Below are 18,416 nucleotides of genomic sequence, written 5' to 3'. Positions count from 1 at the left end.
ATAGGCCTAAGTCAAAAATACCTACATTAAAATTTTTATCTACACATTTTAAAAGGCACATTTTAAATATTTCAGCCCATGATTATACTGTATGTGGGAGCTAAAGGTTTGTTGTTATTACCGTATCCCTTACCAAGCCTTGAATTATGTAAATATACTTTAAGGTATAATACCTAAACATTTTAAAATGAATACTGAGAAATTCCATTGTAGATGGCCCTGAACTATTTTTTGACTAAAAAGGTAATATGCGCACATCATCAGGTTGTCCCTGGTGTATGCATATCACTGACCAAAGGAGCTGAGCCCTTTTGTTAGCTTTGACAATGTCTAATAATGGCAAAACATGTGTCATAGTGAAATCTTCATGTTCTGAATTACATTGACCAGGCAAAGTACAAATTCTAACTATACTACCAATTACACCAAGTTATTACATTGTTTATGCAATAGTTACAAATAATGTAATTTTGTTATAAATAATGCCCACAGATGAAGCACTCTCACTCATTCCTCTTCACACAATCTTGGGTTTTTGCATTCAACGTTTTTGTTCTATAAAAATACGTACAGATGAACAGTCTCATGTTACTTAAAAAGACAGTTATGCACAATATGTGTCACTTCAATTAGATAATATATTTTATCAAAACTTGTTATGTTAATTGATCTAATTTTTAGTTAGTACTAAATTCAAATTGTTGTCAACAACAAATGATGATACTATTGTTGCTTCAAACAAGACGGCAGATAGATGATTTATTACAGTGAGATCAAGGGGTTCTTATTGAGGATTGGCCATTGTGAGTGCCCTGCAATTACACAGACTGTGAATTATATCATTGTAAAAGATTGGGAGAACCAAACCTTTCAACAGATGGTTCTGCAAGTATTGGTGCAACAACTGTACATTAAAGATATATCTTGTTTAACGTACTGATTTAATCTATGACACGAAAGTAATAACTTAAATGGTTTATGACTTACGAGAAAAATATTTTGTTGGTAACTTGAAGTATTTTTAAGGTAATATCTCTTCATTTGCAAATAAAAAACCAATGCAGGTAACGAATTAGCATTTAAGTAGATTAAACAAAGGAAAACCACCTTCATAAAAAAATTATTTAACCAAGAAACATTTCATTATAAACTATAACTATAGAGAGCTACCTATATCAAGAGATTCACAATTTAAATATTAAGTAGAAAGTTAGGTACAAAAGAAGCAGCTAAAAATTAACTAACACTAGTATAAAATAAAATTACACCTATGTACAAATAAAGCATGTTTGTAGCAACTATACAAGTAAAGAAATCTTTTATGTATGGAAATTGTTGGCAAAATCACTTATGCAATAATAAGTATTACAAAATTCAAAGCTTAGACTTTTTGTTAGTTATCAACTACAAATTTGCCGGCTTCTGAATCAGATAGCCTTAACTCAGCATATATTTAAATTATTAACAAGGTTTTTGTATGTTATTTTTAAATATTTTAATATCCACACCACTAACATTTTGTTAGGAGGAACAATAAACACTTTAAATTTTTAAGGAAAGCGTACCAGTGGATTGAGTATTGAAATTAATTATATTTTGTATGTGTAACGTGGATTTGGTCAGCAGCGAATTGTATGAAATTCTAAAATAAGAGCCATAGTACTTACTGAGCCCAGTTTTTTATTTAGTCGTTATTATTTGAAAAGCCAAATCATTCCTACTTGGTTTACATATACTATACTACTACAGCATGGGTAAACTGATTTAGAATCAATGTAATGCAAATTAACAAAAAAAAAAAAAAGCCAAAGAGATGAGGGGTGTTAACAGCAAAATGATCTGATTTGTGATAGATGAGTAGACATGTTCATATCTGTGTGTTGTATGAAGTATTATCAGGAAAAACAAATGGTTATGGTATAGTTTATAGTTGGTATAAATGTATGGCAAGAATGTGGATTTTTCATTAATAGCTATGGTTGTATCCTGCAGTTAGTGCTAATGATAACAATATTTTATTAACAATATCATTACTTGTACTTGATTAAGTTGGCTACATTTCAGATCTTTATGGGAAGCAACAACAGTAATAAACTAGTCAAAGGCATTGTAAACATTAATAATAGTAATAATATTATATACTATTAAGTAGATTATAATTTTATATATATATATACAATCAAAAAGTTGCCTAGGAATATAAACCCTGAACACTTAAAACTTGTACATTCCTTACAAAGCCGTTTCTAATGGTTTAAATGTTTTCAATGCCCTTAAAAAACAAATTGTATTCTTATATCAATGCCAATAATTATATCACAAAAAATTGTTTATTTGTGAAGACTGACTTTAAAAACGACAAATTTACATAAAATAACCACCTAGGACAAAAGTAATTGACAAAAAATTAAGACTATCAAATAGTTTAAGCCATATTTAAGAACCAAAACATTTAAGAACTTTTCATTTGTAAACATTCTTAGTTAAATTTTTGTTTTTTATTAAATTATCGTATGATCAACTAGCAAATAGTTTCTAAAGTTTAAACTTTGCTGTAACCTATTAAAAAAATTATCTTGTTGGGTAAATTACTTTTTAAATGCTGTGAAACCTAATATTCATAGATGCCATGTTGTTATGTATTACATCACAATAATAAGCAACCAAGACATTATAACAATGGAATAACAATTGGAATTAACTTTTACAGTAAAGTATATTCTACATATTGCATAATGTACAAAGTCCTACATTGATTCAAGGTGAGATTCAAATGAAACAAAATTTAATTTGAGATTCAAAATTCTTGGAATTGACGATAATTTTACACAATCCAAGTCAGTAGAAAAAGATATCCTACAGATACAAAATACAATAGTGTTGTAATTTGTGATGTACAGAAAATAAATTAAAAATTAAAGGCGCAACATTGGTAATTAGCGTATAACAGCCTTCAACACATACATATTTTCCTTTACACACATCCAAATTTGCAGGAATCTCTTTTTGTTTTTGATCTGGGTTTATGAGTGTAGTCAAGCAGCATATCCAATTAGTAGAGAATTGCTCCAAGAATACACAGGGTCAGTTTTTTAGGAGTATAAATGATCTAATTGCTATATGAAACAGGTAGAGCTATGTTGAGCAGTTTAGAGTGCAGTTGTCTCTACAGTCTTGTATAGGCACTCAGGACTAGACTTGTTTTTCTCGTGGATTGACACAAGAACAGGACTGGAAGTTCGCAAAACTTCTGGTGTTGCTATTTCAGGGGTAGTAGACTCAGATGAACTTCCACTCCTCCCTAAGAAAAAAATTACATTAAATCTATAAAGAAAAATGTATTAAAATTAGACAAAAATTTACTTTGGGTACAGTTTTATTGTGTAACTGAAACAGAATCACTGTCTCCCGTGACAGCGAAGAAATCCTAAATATCTCTATCGGTCACGAAAACAGTATCAACGTCTTTCGCAATTGCAAAATCCTGAATATCTCCCATGGTTGTGTGGTCATCGTCGTCACCCTCGGTCTCAGAAACGTTATAATCGTCATCTCCCGTGCTTTTCTAGACATCATAATCATCTCCGGCAGTCACGGAAATGTCATCATAGTCTTCCACCATCATGGTAAAATCCTGAATATCTTCCACGGTCGTGTGCATGTATTAATATTGTCTACCATGGAAATCTTCTTAACCAACCATCTGAAGTTTTCGGTACTGACACATTTAAAGTTTTCAACGAATATTTTATTTGATTGAATTGCTCACTCCACAAAGAAGCCGAAATTGTGAAATAGCGTTTCAATAAAAAATCAATATTAGAGTTGGAGTTCCAGGTAATAAATAAATAAATAAATAAATGAATAAAAATGCATTTATTAACGAGCGTCTTTCAGTAACTCATGTCAATATAACTGACTTAAAATACCCCTGCCACAGCAAACCTGCAGACTAAGCGAATTTCAACTTGTCTGATTACATTTTTACTAAAATATTTCCATAAAATAAATATTTATTCCCAATTTAAATAACATTAGATTTAACGAGTGCTTAGGTTTGCTGCTACGGGGAAGGTAAAAAGTGTTTTTGACCATACGCGAATAGTATAGGATGAAATAACTAAATTTGCCAAATTTGTTCAACATATATCCATAAACAAGTAAACTACAACAGTTTCCATTTTCTCCATAAGAATAACATGGGAATTTTAAATTACACTTTTTTTTAATTTTCTCCGTGACCGTTAGGCATACAACAGCGCTTCAATATACTAAATAATTTCTTTTTTAAATCTCTACAAAACGATTTAGAAAGAAATTGCAAAATTTTTTGTTTTTAGGGTTAAAAATTGGAAAACCCCATTTTTACCCCATAAAACCCCCCATAAACCCCTGTTCCCATGGTCCGATTATGCTGGTTCACGAACTCGTCCGAATAAACGTAGGTTTACACGTTTGTACCAAATTTCATCAAAATCGGATCATTTTTACTAGAGTTATTGCGCTAACGGACACGTAAGCCCCGTTCACACGGGGCGAGTTTACAAGCTACACGCCCGCTTTTTTACACGCAGCTAGTAAAATAGCTCAGTGTGAACGACGTACTCGCTCAAAAGCTGCTTGTAAAAAAGCTCTGGAAAAAGTTGACGCTGCCGCTACTTTACACGCCAACTCGCCAGCGTTTGAGCGAGTAGGCGTGTAAAGTAGCCCAGTGTGAACACAGTTGCTTGTGCTTGTGCGCTTGTTACTCAAAGATGTTGGAGGATTTGGTTCAAGCCAGCTACTGAGCGAGTGGAAAAAGCGTCGTGTGAACGACTACAAGCGCACTCGCCGACTCGCCGGCGTCTTTCTCCACGTCGGCGAGTTGGCGAGTGGACAAGCTCCGTGTGAACGAATACAAGCACACTCGCCAAATCGCCGGCTTCTTACACGCTGGCGTGTAGCTTGTAAACTCGCCCCGTGTGAACGAGGCTATATATATGAATTTGAACGGATGGTGTTTTTGGCCTCTGGGGACCTCAAAACGAAAAAGTTAATCGGTCCCGGGCCCCGGGTCTAGGTCTTACCATGAGACCTACGGTAATAGCTTATTTCCTAAATGGGAAATTCTCTAAAATATACAAAAAATATGATACAAAAATAATGTGTGTGACAAAACAAAATTATAGGCTATATACAAGATTTTACACCTTTTTCACTTTTCTTTTGAAAGCCAGGACCCCCAGCTGTTTTAGGTCCAAGAGGAGATCATTGTATATCTTTGAGCCAAAGTAAGAAAACCCTTTTCTACCCACTTCTAGTCTTACTTTTGGAATGTGGAGCAAGGCGTTTTGCCGGGTCACACGCTGAGTCACCTCTCCACGTTCCACAAGCCTTTCCACCAAGTACTTAGGCTCTTGTTGAACCAAGACCCGGTGGATGAGGCTACAAGTCTGCGCCCTGCACACGGCACCCATTGACAGCAACCCCGCAGCATCCCGGAATGGGGATGGATACCGTAAACGAAACGAATCGCGGAGTTCTGCACTTTTTGCAATCAGGACATCTCTTCCCTTGCGATGCTAAAAATGAGGATGTAAAGGCTACACCCCCCCCCCCCTTTCATTGTTGTAAACAACTTGTGAAACGCCACTACACCGTTACTTAGAATTGCCGAAATCAATAACAGTAGAACCTTCTGGAGTTTTTGCCTTCCTTATATAAGAATGCTTTCACAAACCAACAGTTAGTGAGAAGTTGAAAATGGCAACAGCCGAAACGTGTGTCCTACGAAGACGGAAGAATAGAATGGGATTATATGTAATTTATAAGGACATAGTCTGATATTTAAGAACAAATTCCATAAGTTTCATGGCCAGCCCAAAATTAAGTACGATTCCCGGTTTTCCTAGTTGCTAGATACCCTGTTATAATAAATATTTAACTTATATCACGATTTAAATTTCTGTTTAACGAAGATATTACCAACTCAATTTTAATAACACTAAACTAGTTCATTTTTACAAATATTTTATAAAATTGAAATATCGAGTCCTTAAAAATGATTTTTTTAAAGGAAGCAGTTTTGGTGTTGTTGAGCTAAAAAACTATTTCACACAAAGAGTACATACCTGTGTAATGGTAGATGTCAAATTCTAAATCCTGTGGCAAGGATTTACCAACAGATAAATGCATAGCAAGTCCTTCCAGCCACACTTCCATCACTTCAAATGGTGGCCTACAAAATGGCAATAAATTATATTTAAAACAGACTAAAATGACATCACTATACATTACAATTACAAAATCCAATTAAATGTTGACAAAAGAAAATTATAAACTAAAAAGGGGGTACTTTGGTATTATACCGACCACACCGATAAATTGACTTCCAAATAAGATTTTAATTGGTTTAAATAACAAAATCTTCCTAACCTAACCTAAAACACAGTCCACCATTAGGTTATAATTATTAGGTGTGATCAGTATAATACCAAAGTACCACTAAAGGATTTTGGTTTGTGAGAGATAATGTTGTGAATTTATCTTATATATATATATATATATATATATATATATATAAAGGAAACTTGAAAACTACATCCACATGCACTGATTCACAGTTCATCACAGTAAATTGCTATTGCTCGTGGTCATTTAAAAAAGATAGGCCTACACCAAACAAAAGATTACTCATGAATAAATAAAACTCAGTAATGGCTCTCCAACTTATAGTGACCTACTTCTCAAACTCAGCAAGTAACTAGATACCTCTGTCACTATCAGCTGACCTCAGGTCAACATTACACCACCCAAACTACACAAAAATACCCCTGCCGCAGCAAACCTCAGACTAAGCGAATTTCAATCAGCCTGATTGTATTTTAACTTCAATTAAAATATCTCCTTAAAATGTCAGGTTTATTCCCTATTTAAATAACATTAGTTTAAGGAGTACATAGCTTTGCCGCTAAAGGAAAGGTTATAGAGTGTTTTTTAGAGAAATAAATTATGAAATAAATAAATTTTCCAAATCAAAATATGTTTACTATTTAAGTTTAACAGTATACTTATTTGTTATAAGAATGACATTGGAATATTAAATTTAGGTAGTGTTTTTTGGAACTTTCTCCTTCAGCATTAAGCGCATAACAACGCTTCAGTATACTAAATTATTGATTTTTTAAGCACTACAAAATGGTTTAGAAAGAAATCACAAATTTCTATGTTTTTAGGGTAAAAAATGTGAAGAATCCATTTTCACTCCATAAACACCGTCCTCATTGTCCAATCATGCTGGTTTGCGAATTCGTTTGAATAAACATAGCTTTACACTTTGTACCAACATGGACTTTATCAACATTGGATCATTTTTGCTAGAGTTATCCCGCCAACGAATATATAAATAAATATATATAAATATGAATTTGAACAGATGGATTTTTATAGCCTTTGGGGACATCAAAACAAAAAAGTACATCGGTCCCGGATCCAGGTCTTACCATGAGACCTACGGTAATAGCTTAGTTTCCAATGGGAAATCAGCTAAAAATCTGAATAAATATACTAAAGAAAACCCAATCATGGCAATTCTCAATCATAACACAAATTGAAACTGTACATCTTAACCCGGTAAATATACGATTGTTTAACCCTTTGATGTCAATTTTTTCGGCGAGTATAGGTCGCCATTTGAGCAGTCGGGGAAATGGCGCTCAGCGACCTATACTTGCCATTCGACCGCAAAGGGTTAACATAATCGACACAATGAAGAGCTCAATCAAAGACATTGAATCAAGTCTGTTAGAGAGCTGCACAATTGACAATCTTGAAAATTACGACAGAACAACTTATGATGGCTGCCGAAATTGGATCTACCCTATTTGAGGATAGAATAAATACTTGAGAGACAACATCTTGAATTGAGAACATAACCAACAACCATTGAGCAACAACTAGATGATTCAAAGCAAGACAAAGAAAAAATGTTTCACAAAAATATAATATTAAATTCAACAATTATTCTACCTTCTGTGTGACATTATAAATTCAACTATAAACCAGAGATAGCAAAAACAACTTTGCCAATAGCCAACACAAAGTTTGAAGAACATTACTGTCATCAGACCCAACTAAATCAAGGATATGTATGGGAAAAAAAGAAATCTGAAGACTATAAAAATGAACTTCTAAAAAAATAACAATACAGTAAAGTCCCGCAAACTCGGCATTCGATAACCTGGCAGTCTGGATAACTCGGCCATCACCTGGCTCAGAAAATCAGTGATTTTTTGAGTCCAAGTAAAACGTCCAAGGATTTGTTGTACTATAACTGACGACTTAATACTGACTTTTAATATAAATATAAATAAAAAAGCAGGTTAAAAAGCTTCACAATTCTATTGTTCTTATTTTTAACCCTAGTTCCCGATAACCCGACATTTCACAAACTCGGCACTAGGGGTGTGCGAAGCAGCAAAAAATTTTCGATTCGAAGCAACGATTCGATTCAAAAGATTTTCGATTCGATTCGATGCAATTCGATTCTAAGCAATACGGTATTTTTCTATTCATAATTGTCAATTGAGTGGATTAACAATAAATTAAAATTTACCACATTTATGTAAGACAAATTTTTGTTGATGTGGTATTATAGGCCTATTCATACTTAACATATAAATTTTAGGTGAACAAATATTTATTTTCAATCATATATTAGAATAGCCTGTATTGCTGGAAATACCAGTGAGCTGCTTTACTTGCTTATTTCATAATTTTTACTTGGAATTGGCTCAACTGCAAGAAAGAAGAAAATCTTTTTTTTATCAAGACATTCATTCTCATTTTAATAACTGTTTAAATAACTAAATAGGTAGCTAAATTGCAACAAATTTGAATGGAACTTAATATAAAAAGACCATTAACAAATCAATTAACATATCACAAGTTTAGGGCCTGTGGACCGGCTTCAGGACTGCAAGCAAGAAGAAAATAAAAATAATATGTTTCCACCATGCAACATGTATCATTCATTCCCTGCCTCCTTAGTATAATAACCTCACACTTACATTATTTGTTACATCATCATAAATAAAGAATCATCTATTATTGGCATCAGTAGGCCTACAGCTTTACATAGGCATTATTTTTTATAGGGCCTAAAATAGTAATAGGCTAGAAGCAACATGACAAGTGGAGAACTCATTGAAGAAAAGATATTGTGTAAACTAATTTACCATAAAACTCAAAAACAGTAAATAACATACAAACATTGTTTATGGTAGCCTATAATTAATAAGGACTAAAAAATGCATATCATGTCATACAGTAGTATAGACCTACTGCAAGAGATTAAAATCCTAAAACAACTGATTTTGATAGCTAATGAATGAAAAGAATTAAAAATCCATAAAATAAAGCCAAACAATATCACAATTAATTAGGTACCCGAAAAGTAACTCTTAAATAATATATAGAAGATTAAAATAATATTAAATCAAGAGATAGTTAAATGCTAACTTCTAGTGCCCTTAGCAACACAGGTCAATGTTTTTAAACTACCCTCAATGTTTTTGGAACAGCAGGGTCTTTTTCTCTGAAGGAAGGGTTTGTCAACAAAAACAATGAATCACTTTCACTAGCCAGGCCCGGGCAACGATGTGTGCATTCGGGCGTACTGATTTTGAGCACGAAAACCCAAATCACGGTGAAATCGAGCATTGCACTGAAGCGGCAATAATGGGTTCCCTAATCCTATGGTGATTTCGAGCATTTGGCCTTCCTAGAACTTAAAGGATGATTAAATAGGGGAAGATGGGAAAAACATTCAAATCAAACTACCACATTTATTTTCTGACCTTGTGGCCCACAAACTTGACAAAATTTAACAATATAATGTGCGAGTCCCTCAATTGTTTTAGTTTTATATCGATAAACTTTTGCCGTACTAGGGTGTCCTTCCTTTGCTTTGATTCTTCTCTGCGCAACGCACTGTTCATTTGTACGTACGTTTTTGTTTGAGCACTTAGTAAACATTTCATGAAAACAAAAATTTGTGAAATATAAAATGGTTTACGTTACCTTTTCTGTCAAACGATCCCTTATGTATATCTAACAAAAAACCACTAAGTGGTAACACTTTCCCCGCCAAGTCAGCAATCCAAAAAAGATAATAAATCATTACTTTTTCCGCCAAGAAAAACAATGTAATGTATGTAAGTTTGGCAAACTTGGCAGCAGACTTTTGCTTGGATTTTTTTCATTGAAGTTACGTTCGTGGATAATTTCACAAATCAACTTCTCTAATTAATTAGTCCAACTAAGTATAATAATTTTGAGGTAATCAGTAAATATAAAACCATCACTATTACGAGTTTATGAAATGTGGCACAAATAAGGTCAAATTTTGTAAAATAAGCTCTCACCTAGCAATGTACTAATGGGAGAGATACTTGCTCGATGAAACTAGTTTTATGGCATTTTTTAAAGTGATCGAGCAAAAGTCTGCCGCCAAGTTGCCAAACTTACATACATTACATTGTTTTTCTTGGCGGAAAAAGTAATGATTTATTATCTTTTTTGGATTGCTGACTTGGCGGGGAAAGTGTTACCACTTAGTGGTTTTTTGTTAGATTTTATTTATTTTTGTAGAAAATTAACAGTTAAAATAAAAATCCTCCTTTCTCTGATATATAGACCACGGCACAACTACATCTCATTTAATTTCAATAATATTGTTTGTGTAGAACTAAATTCTACATTTTTTGTCTTATCTGCTTTAAACCGATTAAAAACTTTTTGACACACGTACCAAAATTACTATTTAACAAACCCCCTGGGCTTAAACTCAGTTTCAAATTTCATCAATGGTCATCTTGAACAACATGAAATGCATAATGTTGATATTGTAGCACAACGGATTGAGTTATCAAATAATTAAATAACTTACGTCATCAATCCATAAATTTCTGTGGAGTACGCGTTTCAACCATCAGGTCATCCTCAGCTCCACTGTCACTAGGTTGAATCTGTTTCTATGTTGCATTGATTTTGTAGCAACAACGTCGATATATTAAATAAATAGGACAAACACATTTTATCCTATGCGGAGTGTAGCCGCATACCTAAGCCCGTCCAGCCGTGCGCACGGTGTTATAATCGTAGTTTTATCGTCTTTTAAATGTTTCGTACGTGTCGTGTATATGTCATGAACGTAAAATGTGTTTGTCCTATTTATTTAATATATCGACGTTGTTGCTACAAAATCAATGCAACATAGAAACAGATTCAACCTAGTGACAGTGGAGCTGAGGATGACCTGATGGTTGAAACGCGTACTCCACAGAAATTTATGGATTGATGACGTAAGTTATTTAATAACATGAAATGCGTTGGTGTTACATAAGTGTTCTGATAATTAAACCCGTACATCTAAAGACTAGTGTAAATTGAGCCCTTATTAGAGAAGAAAAAATGTAATCAAAATCAAACAGATAAAGTTTGTTAGAAATAGCATAAACAAAACAAATATTGAAAAACTCATCTATCCTAAATTTACATATCACTTTTTAATTGCTTGTTTAACATACGTAGAGTGATTTTCCCGATTGTTTTATTTGTTTTAGTGTATCAAAACATAAAACAAACCTTAATACTAGTATTAAGTTTCAAGTTCCTAGGTTTCATATGTTTTAATAAGTAGTATTAAACTGTTAAAAATGACGAGCTGCTGTACCAGTGTACCATCGGTACACTGCATTTTACAATGGAAAGTATCGGGGAATATCACTGCTCTAAGTAATTTTATATAGTAAGTAGTTCAAATCATTCGGTATACCTGAAAAAAAAAATACCCCCGCCGCAGCAAACCTGCAGACTAAGCGAATTTCCATTTGACTGATTGGATTTACACTGAAATGTCTACTTAAAAATATAACATTTATTCTTGATTTAAATAGAATTAGTTTAAGAAGTACTTAGGTTTGCTGCATCAGGGAGGGTAAAACAGTTTTTTTTTTGTAAAATGTGAATAGTTAGTAAGAAATAAAAACATTTTCCAAATTTGATCAAAATATGTTCACAAACAAGCAAACTACAACAGTTTACTTATTCTCCATAAGAATAACATGGGAATTTTAAATTTAAAATTTTTTGGAATTTTCTCCGTAACCATTGGGCGCATAATAACGCTTCAATATACTAAATTATTTGTTTTTTTTAAGCTCTACAAAATGGTTTGGAAAGAAATTGCTAAATTTTATGTTTTTGGGGTCAAAAATGGGAAAAACCTATTTTTACCCCATAAAACCCCCCGTAAACCCCCGTTCCCATGGTCCGATCATGCTGGATCGCGAACTTGTTCGAATAAACGTACGTTTACACGTTTGTACCAAATTTCATCAAAATCGGATCATTTTTGCTCGAGTTATCGTGCTGACGGACACATATATATATATATATATATATAAATATATAAATATATATATATATATATATATATATATATATATGAATTTGAACGGATGGTGTTTTTGGCCTCTAAGGACCTCAAAACAAACAAAAAAATCGGTCCCGCGTCCAGGTCTTACCATGAGTACTACGGTAATAGCTTATTCCCTATATGGGAAATTCGCTAATACTTTATAAAAGTTTTAAAATAATTTTCAGCTGTTCCTATGAATTTCTCTAACATTTAAATTAAATGAGATTTAATCGCAGCTGGTCCTTCTTTTGTTTTTATTTTAATCCCATGTTATTTAAATGGGCCAAAATCGTACTTTGAGGGCTTGCCAAGGGTTTATGGGTCAACGCACCGACTTTAGACCCTCAAAAGGCACATCTACACGTTAAGGGCTTTCAAACAACATAAAAAACATTAAAATTGAGCCAGTAGTTTGGGCTATAGGTCCGTCAACATTTAAGGAGAAGAAGGAGAACACGGAAAATTTGTGAATTTTCAAACTAGTTTTTCTGGCTCAAACACAACCGTTTTGTAAATTAGTTTTTTTTATTTTGTTGAGAATGAGTGCCCCTATCCAGTAGATGAATAATTATTTTAATAGCTTTTGTTTCTTCAGAGCTATAGACGAGTAAAAAAGCCACTTTGTCACGTCATGTATATATACACTGCAGCAGCTGTGTACCGCTGGGGGACTTGGCGGGGCGGAACGCTGCCGCGTTCCTTAATAAAATCAACTACAGCTGTTTCATGCATCTGGGGCACATAGGTTGTCGATAAAAGAGAAGGATAAGGAGATTGAAGAGCTTTCATCCGTTGATGAGTTTGTCAAAATAAATAATTACTGTTATACACAAATAACACTTTTAACTTGGCCAAGTAACGAACACACGGGATAGGCGCCGGTGGAACATCCACCAGTGTTCCGTCCAAAAACAGAGTTTCACACGCGGAAAGATGCTCTAGGATTTTTTTGTTTTCATTAACTTTTGAGAATTGTGTTAAGATAAATCGGGGAATCCTAAGTTGTGATGCTCAAAAATAGGGAACCCCAAATTTACCCTACAAAACCACCATAATTCTCCGTCCCCATGGTCTGAACATGCTTGTGCACGAGCTCGTTCGAATAAATTTTGATTTAGACATTTATACAAAACTAGCCACTATACCCATGCCTTGCAACGGGGTCAGTATGCAAAAGATCCAATGTTGGTTCTTAGAAAATGCCTTAAAATGGTTTCACATCCACAATTTAATTAAGAAACAAAATTGAACTGTATTACTTAACTTTATACTACAGTAGTACGTTTTTGTTAACACAGACTGTGAACACGTAAAGCCCCCTTCACACTGGGCAACCATGGTGGTGACACCGGTGGCGACACCATGGTGGCTACGTTACATTAGTATTGATTTAAGTGGGACATCTTCACACTGAGCTTTGGAGGCGCGTCTGGCCGCACGACCAGAAATGCGGTGGCTCGGGGTTGCGTTTTTTAAGGCTCCCTTCACACTGGGCCACCATGGTGGTGACACCGGTGGCGACACCATGGTGGCTACGTTACATTAGCATTGATTTAAATGGGACATCTTCACACTGAGCTTTGGTGACGCGTCTGGCCGCGCGACCAGAAATGCGGTGGCTCGAGGTTGCGATTTTCAGAGACACCAGTCTGGTGGCGCCACTACGTCGCACCATGGTTTCTTATCGGACTGTTCACATTGGAGCGACTGGCAGCGCCACCAGTCACTACCAGCGGGCATTACTCAGTATACTAGTTTACTAATCTTTTGAAGTTGTTAAGGTAATAAATATGGGGAAACGATTTTATTGATATAACAAAATGTATAGGTACTCTATTTCATTTACATCTTTTCGTCATTGTAATATATACATTGAGTCAAGGTATTACAGTGTTATTAATAAATGGTGTATTAACTATGTTTTTATTTAATTTTCCACAACAATAGTAGCAGTTTCTCTTCTGGAGATATTTTATCTTTCAGACGTCCCAGAAGCTCATCAAAACTTAAAACACTCAATCTTGAGTAAGTACTAATTGTGAAACGTGTCAGGGTTATTTCTAAGGTCTTGGTAGTGAATGAAAAAAGTCTCTCTGGTACTTATATCTGATAAAAACGGATGAACAAAAAAATTCGTTTTTTTCTTATGTTTTCACAATTTCAAAAATAAATATACGCTTAGCACCTGCCTCTTCGACGTCCAACTGTGAGCTTTGTGGCTGCAGCTGCACTGGTGGCTGAGCTGGTGGTCCATGCGCATTTTGACTGGCCACCAGTGTCGCCACCGGTGTCGCCACCATGGTGGCCCAGTGTGAAGAGGCCCTAAAGACACCAGTCTGGTGGAGCCACCACGTCGCACCATGGTTTCTTATCGGACTGTTCACATTGGAGCGACTGGCAGCGCCACCAGTGGGCATTACTCAGTATACTAGTTTAATAATCTTTTGAAGTTGTTAAGATAATAAATATGGGGAAACGATTTTAATGATATAAGAAAATGTATACTCTATTTCATTTACATCTTTTCGTCATTGCAATGTATTGAGTCAAGGTATTACAGTGTTATTAAATAAATGGTATATTAACTATGTTTTTATTTAATTTTCCACAACGTTAGTAGCAGTTTCTTTTCTGGAGAAATTTTATCTTTCAGACGTCCCAGAAGCTCATCAAAAATTAAAACACTCATTCTTGAGTAAGTTTGAACCGTGTCAGGGTTATTTCTAAGGTCTTTGTAGTGAATGAAAAAAAGTCTCTCTGGTACTTAAATCTCATAAAAACGGATGAACAAAAAACTACGTTTTTTTCTTATGTTTTCATAATTACAAAAAAATATATACGCTTTAAGCACCTGCCTCTTCGACGTCCAACTCTGAGCTTTGTGGCTGCAGCTGCACTGGTGGCTGAGCTGGTGGTCCATGCGCATTTTGACCAGCCACCAGTGTCACCACCGGTGTCGACACCATGGTGGCCCAGTGTGAATAGGCCCTAGGCTACCTAGGATCCAAAATCAATTATTGATTGAGCGAAGCTCACTTTCCCTCACTTTGTAACTTCTTTGTAAGAGCATCAGAATGTAATGGCTTGACCAATTGATATGAAATTTGGCCAACAGTTAAAGAATACTGAGCACAATGTTTGTGGTAAAAAATATTTTCAAATTTCCTTCTGGATTTTATTTTACGGGTCACGCAATTTCGCTTGTTATTTTAATGTAAGTTGAAAGAAAAGTTATATTGGGCTTATGACATATGGGTTTATCTCGTTTCATTTAAATAAGATGAACATATGTTAATTGTTTGTAACTGTTTTTTTTTTTACATTTCAATGTTTACTTTCATTCTAGGTTAAAGTTAAAATGTAATAGTTTATTAATGGAAGTAACAGTTCTGCTATATTTGTTTTGAGCATGCCTTAAAGGCCACGTCGTAATATTGGTCGTCGCACCAATAATGCAAATATTGTAATAGTGGCGTCGTGAACAAGAAGAACCAGATGAAGCAGTGGCGGAAGAAGCTGATAATGATAGGTAGTTAGCTTAGGTTTGTCCCACGTAGACCTATCAAGAGTTAAGACATTTGAAGGCCTGCTTCTGGATCCACCATTTTCACTAGACCGGTTGATGTCCATTAACAGACACGGATCTTCGGCAAAGAATAAAGAAGCTCTTGACCGTTTAAACGAAATGTCAAATACACATGTCCAATAACCTTTTATAAATTCTTATTAATCAATTCTTATTCTTATTATTAAGTAAATAAATGAACTATCGGATAAATTTGTCATTCTTTAGAACTTAAATAATATCGGGCAAACAAACGGTGAATATGTTGAAAGGGAACATATTGTAGGTTGTTAGCTGCTTTAGCTATTGACAATCTTAAAGATAATGCTTCGCTAATTTATGCGTTTAAAGTGTACCGGCAGACCACCCTAGTATATTTTAAGGTACAATCAAATAACATGTTAAGTACCTATAACTATATAGTCTAGACCCAAACTATAAACTATATAGTTAATAGGCCTACTGATAACAGCCCAGGTCGATACAGCAAAGTTTATAGAATCCAACTTATTTCATCAATGAACAGACAGATGCATTGTCCTTCAAGACCTGGAGGTTCCATGCTCGAAATCACCACAGGATTAGCGATCCCATTACTGCCGCTCCAGTGAGTGCTCGAAATCAGTGCACCGGTGCATTCAAGGTCATAGACCCTCCCCCTCCCATCTTACACCACGCGGTTGCTACCCGGTTGCTTCAATTGCTGACAAAATGCAAGTGATGAAACAAGGAAGTAGAGACAACAAAATATATTTTTTTATTCAAAAACACAAAACTGTTACAGATCATTTTCAAAGAAATTAATTCATTGTAATTTGTGAGTTGTAAATATTGTAGTGTATTGGACCTTAGAAATATATATTTTTTAAACCCCATCCAACCAAGATACAGATCTGTTTACTATATCAGATATTTCTTTTGTTTATATTATGTAAAAATACTAAAATATATTTTTAATTAGGTATGGAATAAACAATAAATGATTAAACTAGTATGTCTGTTTAAATAGTCTTTTTTACTTTGTTTTCTTGGCACTGTTAGTGTTGCGTCACGGCTGTTGTCTTGTCACTCTTGTCAGTAGACGATTAGACTGGATCTGGCTAGTGGCAGTGCAGCAATTGCTCTGTTGTGTCTTTATTCTTAAAGGTCGTGAGCTAATTTAAACTTTAATTCTCATTTGAACATTTTAATTCCCCTGTAAAGATATATATAATAGGCCTAATATAAGAGTGTTTCTTTGGAAATAAATTATTCTTTTTTTTCTCTGACCTGACCTGAAAAATTCGGGGACCCACAGACCCCTAACAAAAATACCAAATTTATCAGTCTAAAACATCAATCTTGCTAGTTAAGTATTAAGTAACAGTTTTTCAGACTTATTTTTAAAATTTAAATATATAGATTTTTCAGACTTATTTTTAGAATGATTTGGAGTAGCCTATCTTGTTTTGGTAAGGTTTACAGTAGTAAAACATGCCTCACACTGCTTACATCAAGACAAAAAACAAAACCTCTCATCATTTGCAAAGTCAAAACAAAAAATTATAAAACAATTAAAGCTATATTTAATGCAAAGAATGTATTAAATAAGAACGCCTTCGTAAAGGAAACGCAACAGCAACGCGCTCCTGTATTGCGGGTATTGCATTGACTTTCTGCAGGCGTTTTTCGTATATGGATACTGACTCCCTCATGAATCGAATCGTTTTTTGACCACCACTGAATCGAATCGCGATTCGATGCATCGAATCGAATCGAATCGAAATTTCGATGCATTTTCGATGCATCGCACACCCCTACTCGGCACCATTCCAGTCCACATTACGCCGAGTTTGCGAGACTCTACTGTACTTCACCAACTTAGTATAAATCTTAAAACTAGGAAAATCAATTGACCCAATACCAAAGCACATGGAATTTCCAATCATGATTGAAACCAACTTTATTAAATTAATCAGCCCTACTAAAAAGTAAGCAAACCCTGCTGGAACAGGAAATCAAAAGTATTAAATCAGAATTGGTGCAAGGTAAAGCTCTAAATACCAAGGAGAAGTAAAGTCGCAATGGTAATACACACAATGACATAATACACCATTAAATAGTAATCTAAACAAGAAAAACAAATGAAAATTCAACTTCATTACCCGAGAATAGTAAACCCACAAAAATTTATCCAGCCTATCCTTAGAATTAAAAAAATACTGAAAAGCATACCACCACAAACAACTACAAATCAAGAGCTTACCCAAAGAGTCTGTCAGTTAGTGGTGAAAACCCCTCTAACTGACCATAAAGCTTATCCAGACACTTGACAGAGCATGAAGGACAAGATGCTAAAATACCCCAGCTGACGAAACCTGCAGACTAAGTGAATTTCCACTGGCCTGATTC

At 34.5% G+C, this 18,416-nt stretch overlaps 1 protein-coding gene across 1 annotated transcript in view; it reads right to left on the bottom strand.

Moving 5' to 3' along the window:
• Positions 1–1,763: 1,763 nt before the first annotated feature.
• The window catches only part of LOC128997869 (LIM domain kinase 1), a 66,141-nt gene continuing 49,488 nt past the window's right edge, over positions 1,764–18,416 (bottom strand). The window contains exons 13-14 of the mRNA XM_054423647.1: positions 6,111–6,217; positions 1,764–3,301 (exon numbers count right to left, since the gene is read on the bottom strand). Coding sequence (XP_054279622.1) covers positions 3,150–3,301; positions 6,111–6,217 — 259 coding nt within the window. The 3' untranslated portion in view covers positions 1,764–3,149. The remainder of the gene's footprint in view (positions 3,302–6,110; positions 6,218–18,416) is intronic.

The sequence above is a fragment of the Macrosteles quadrilineatus genome, unplaced genomic scaffold (assembly GCF_028750875.1).
Source record: "Macrosteles quadrilineatus isolate MER2022 unplaced genomic scaffold, UCM_ALF_1.0 Scaffold_7__1_contigs__length_78375512, whole genome shotgun sequence".
NCBI classification, from domain to species: Eukaryota; Metazoa; Arthropoda; class Insecta; order Hemiptera; family Cicadellidae; genus Macrosteles; species Macrosteles quadrilineatus.
Note: the sequence above shows the minus strand (reverse complement) of the source record. Positions and strands in the feature narration are given on the sequence as shown.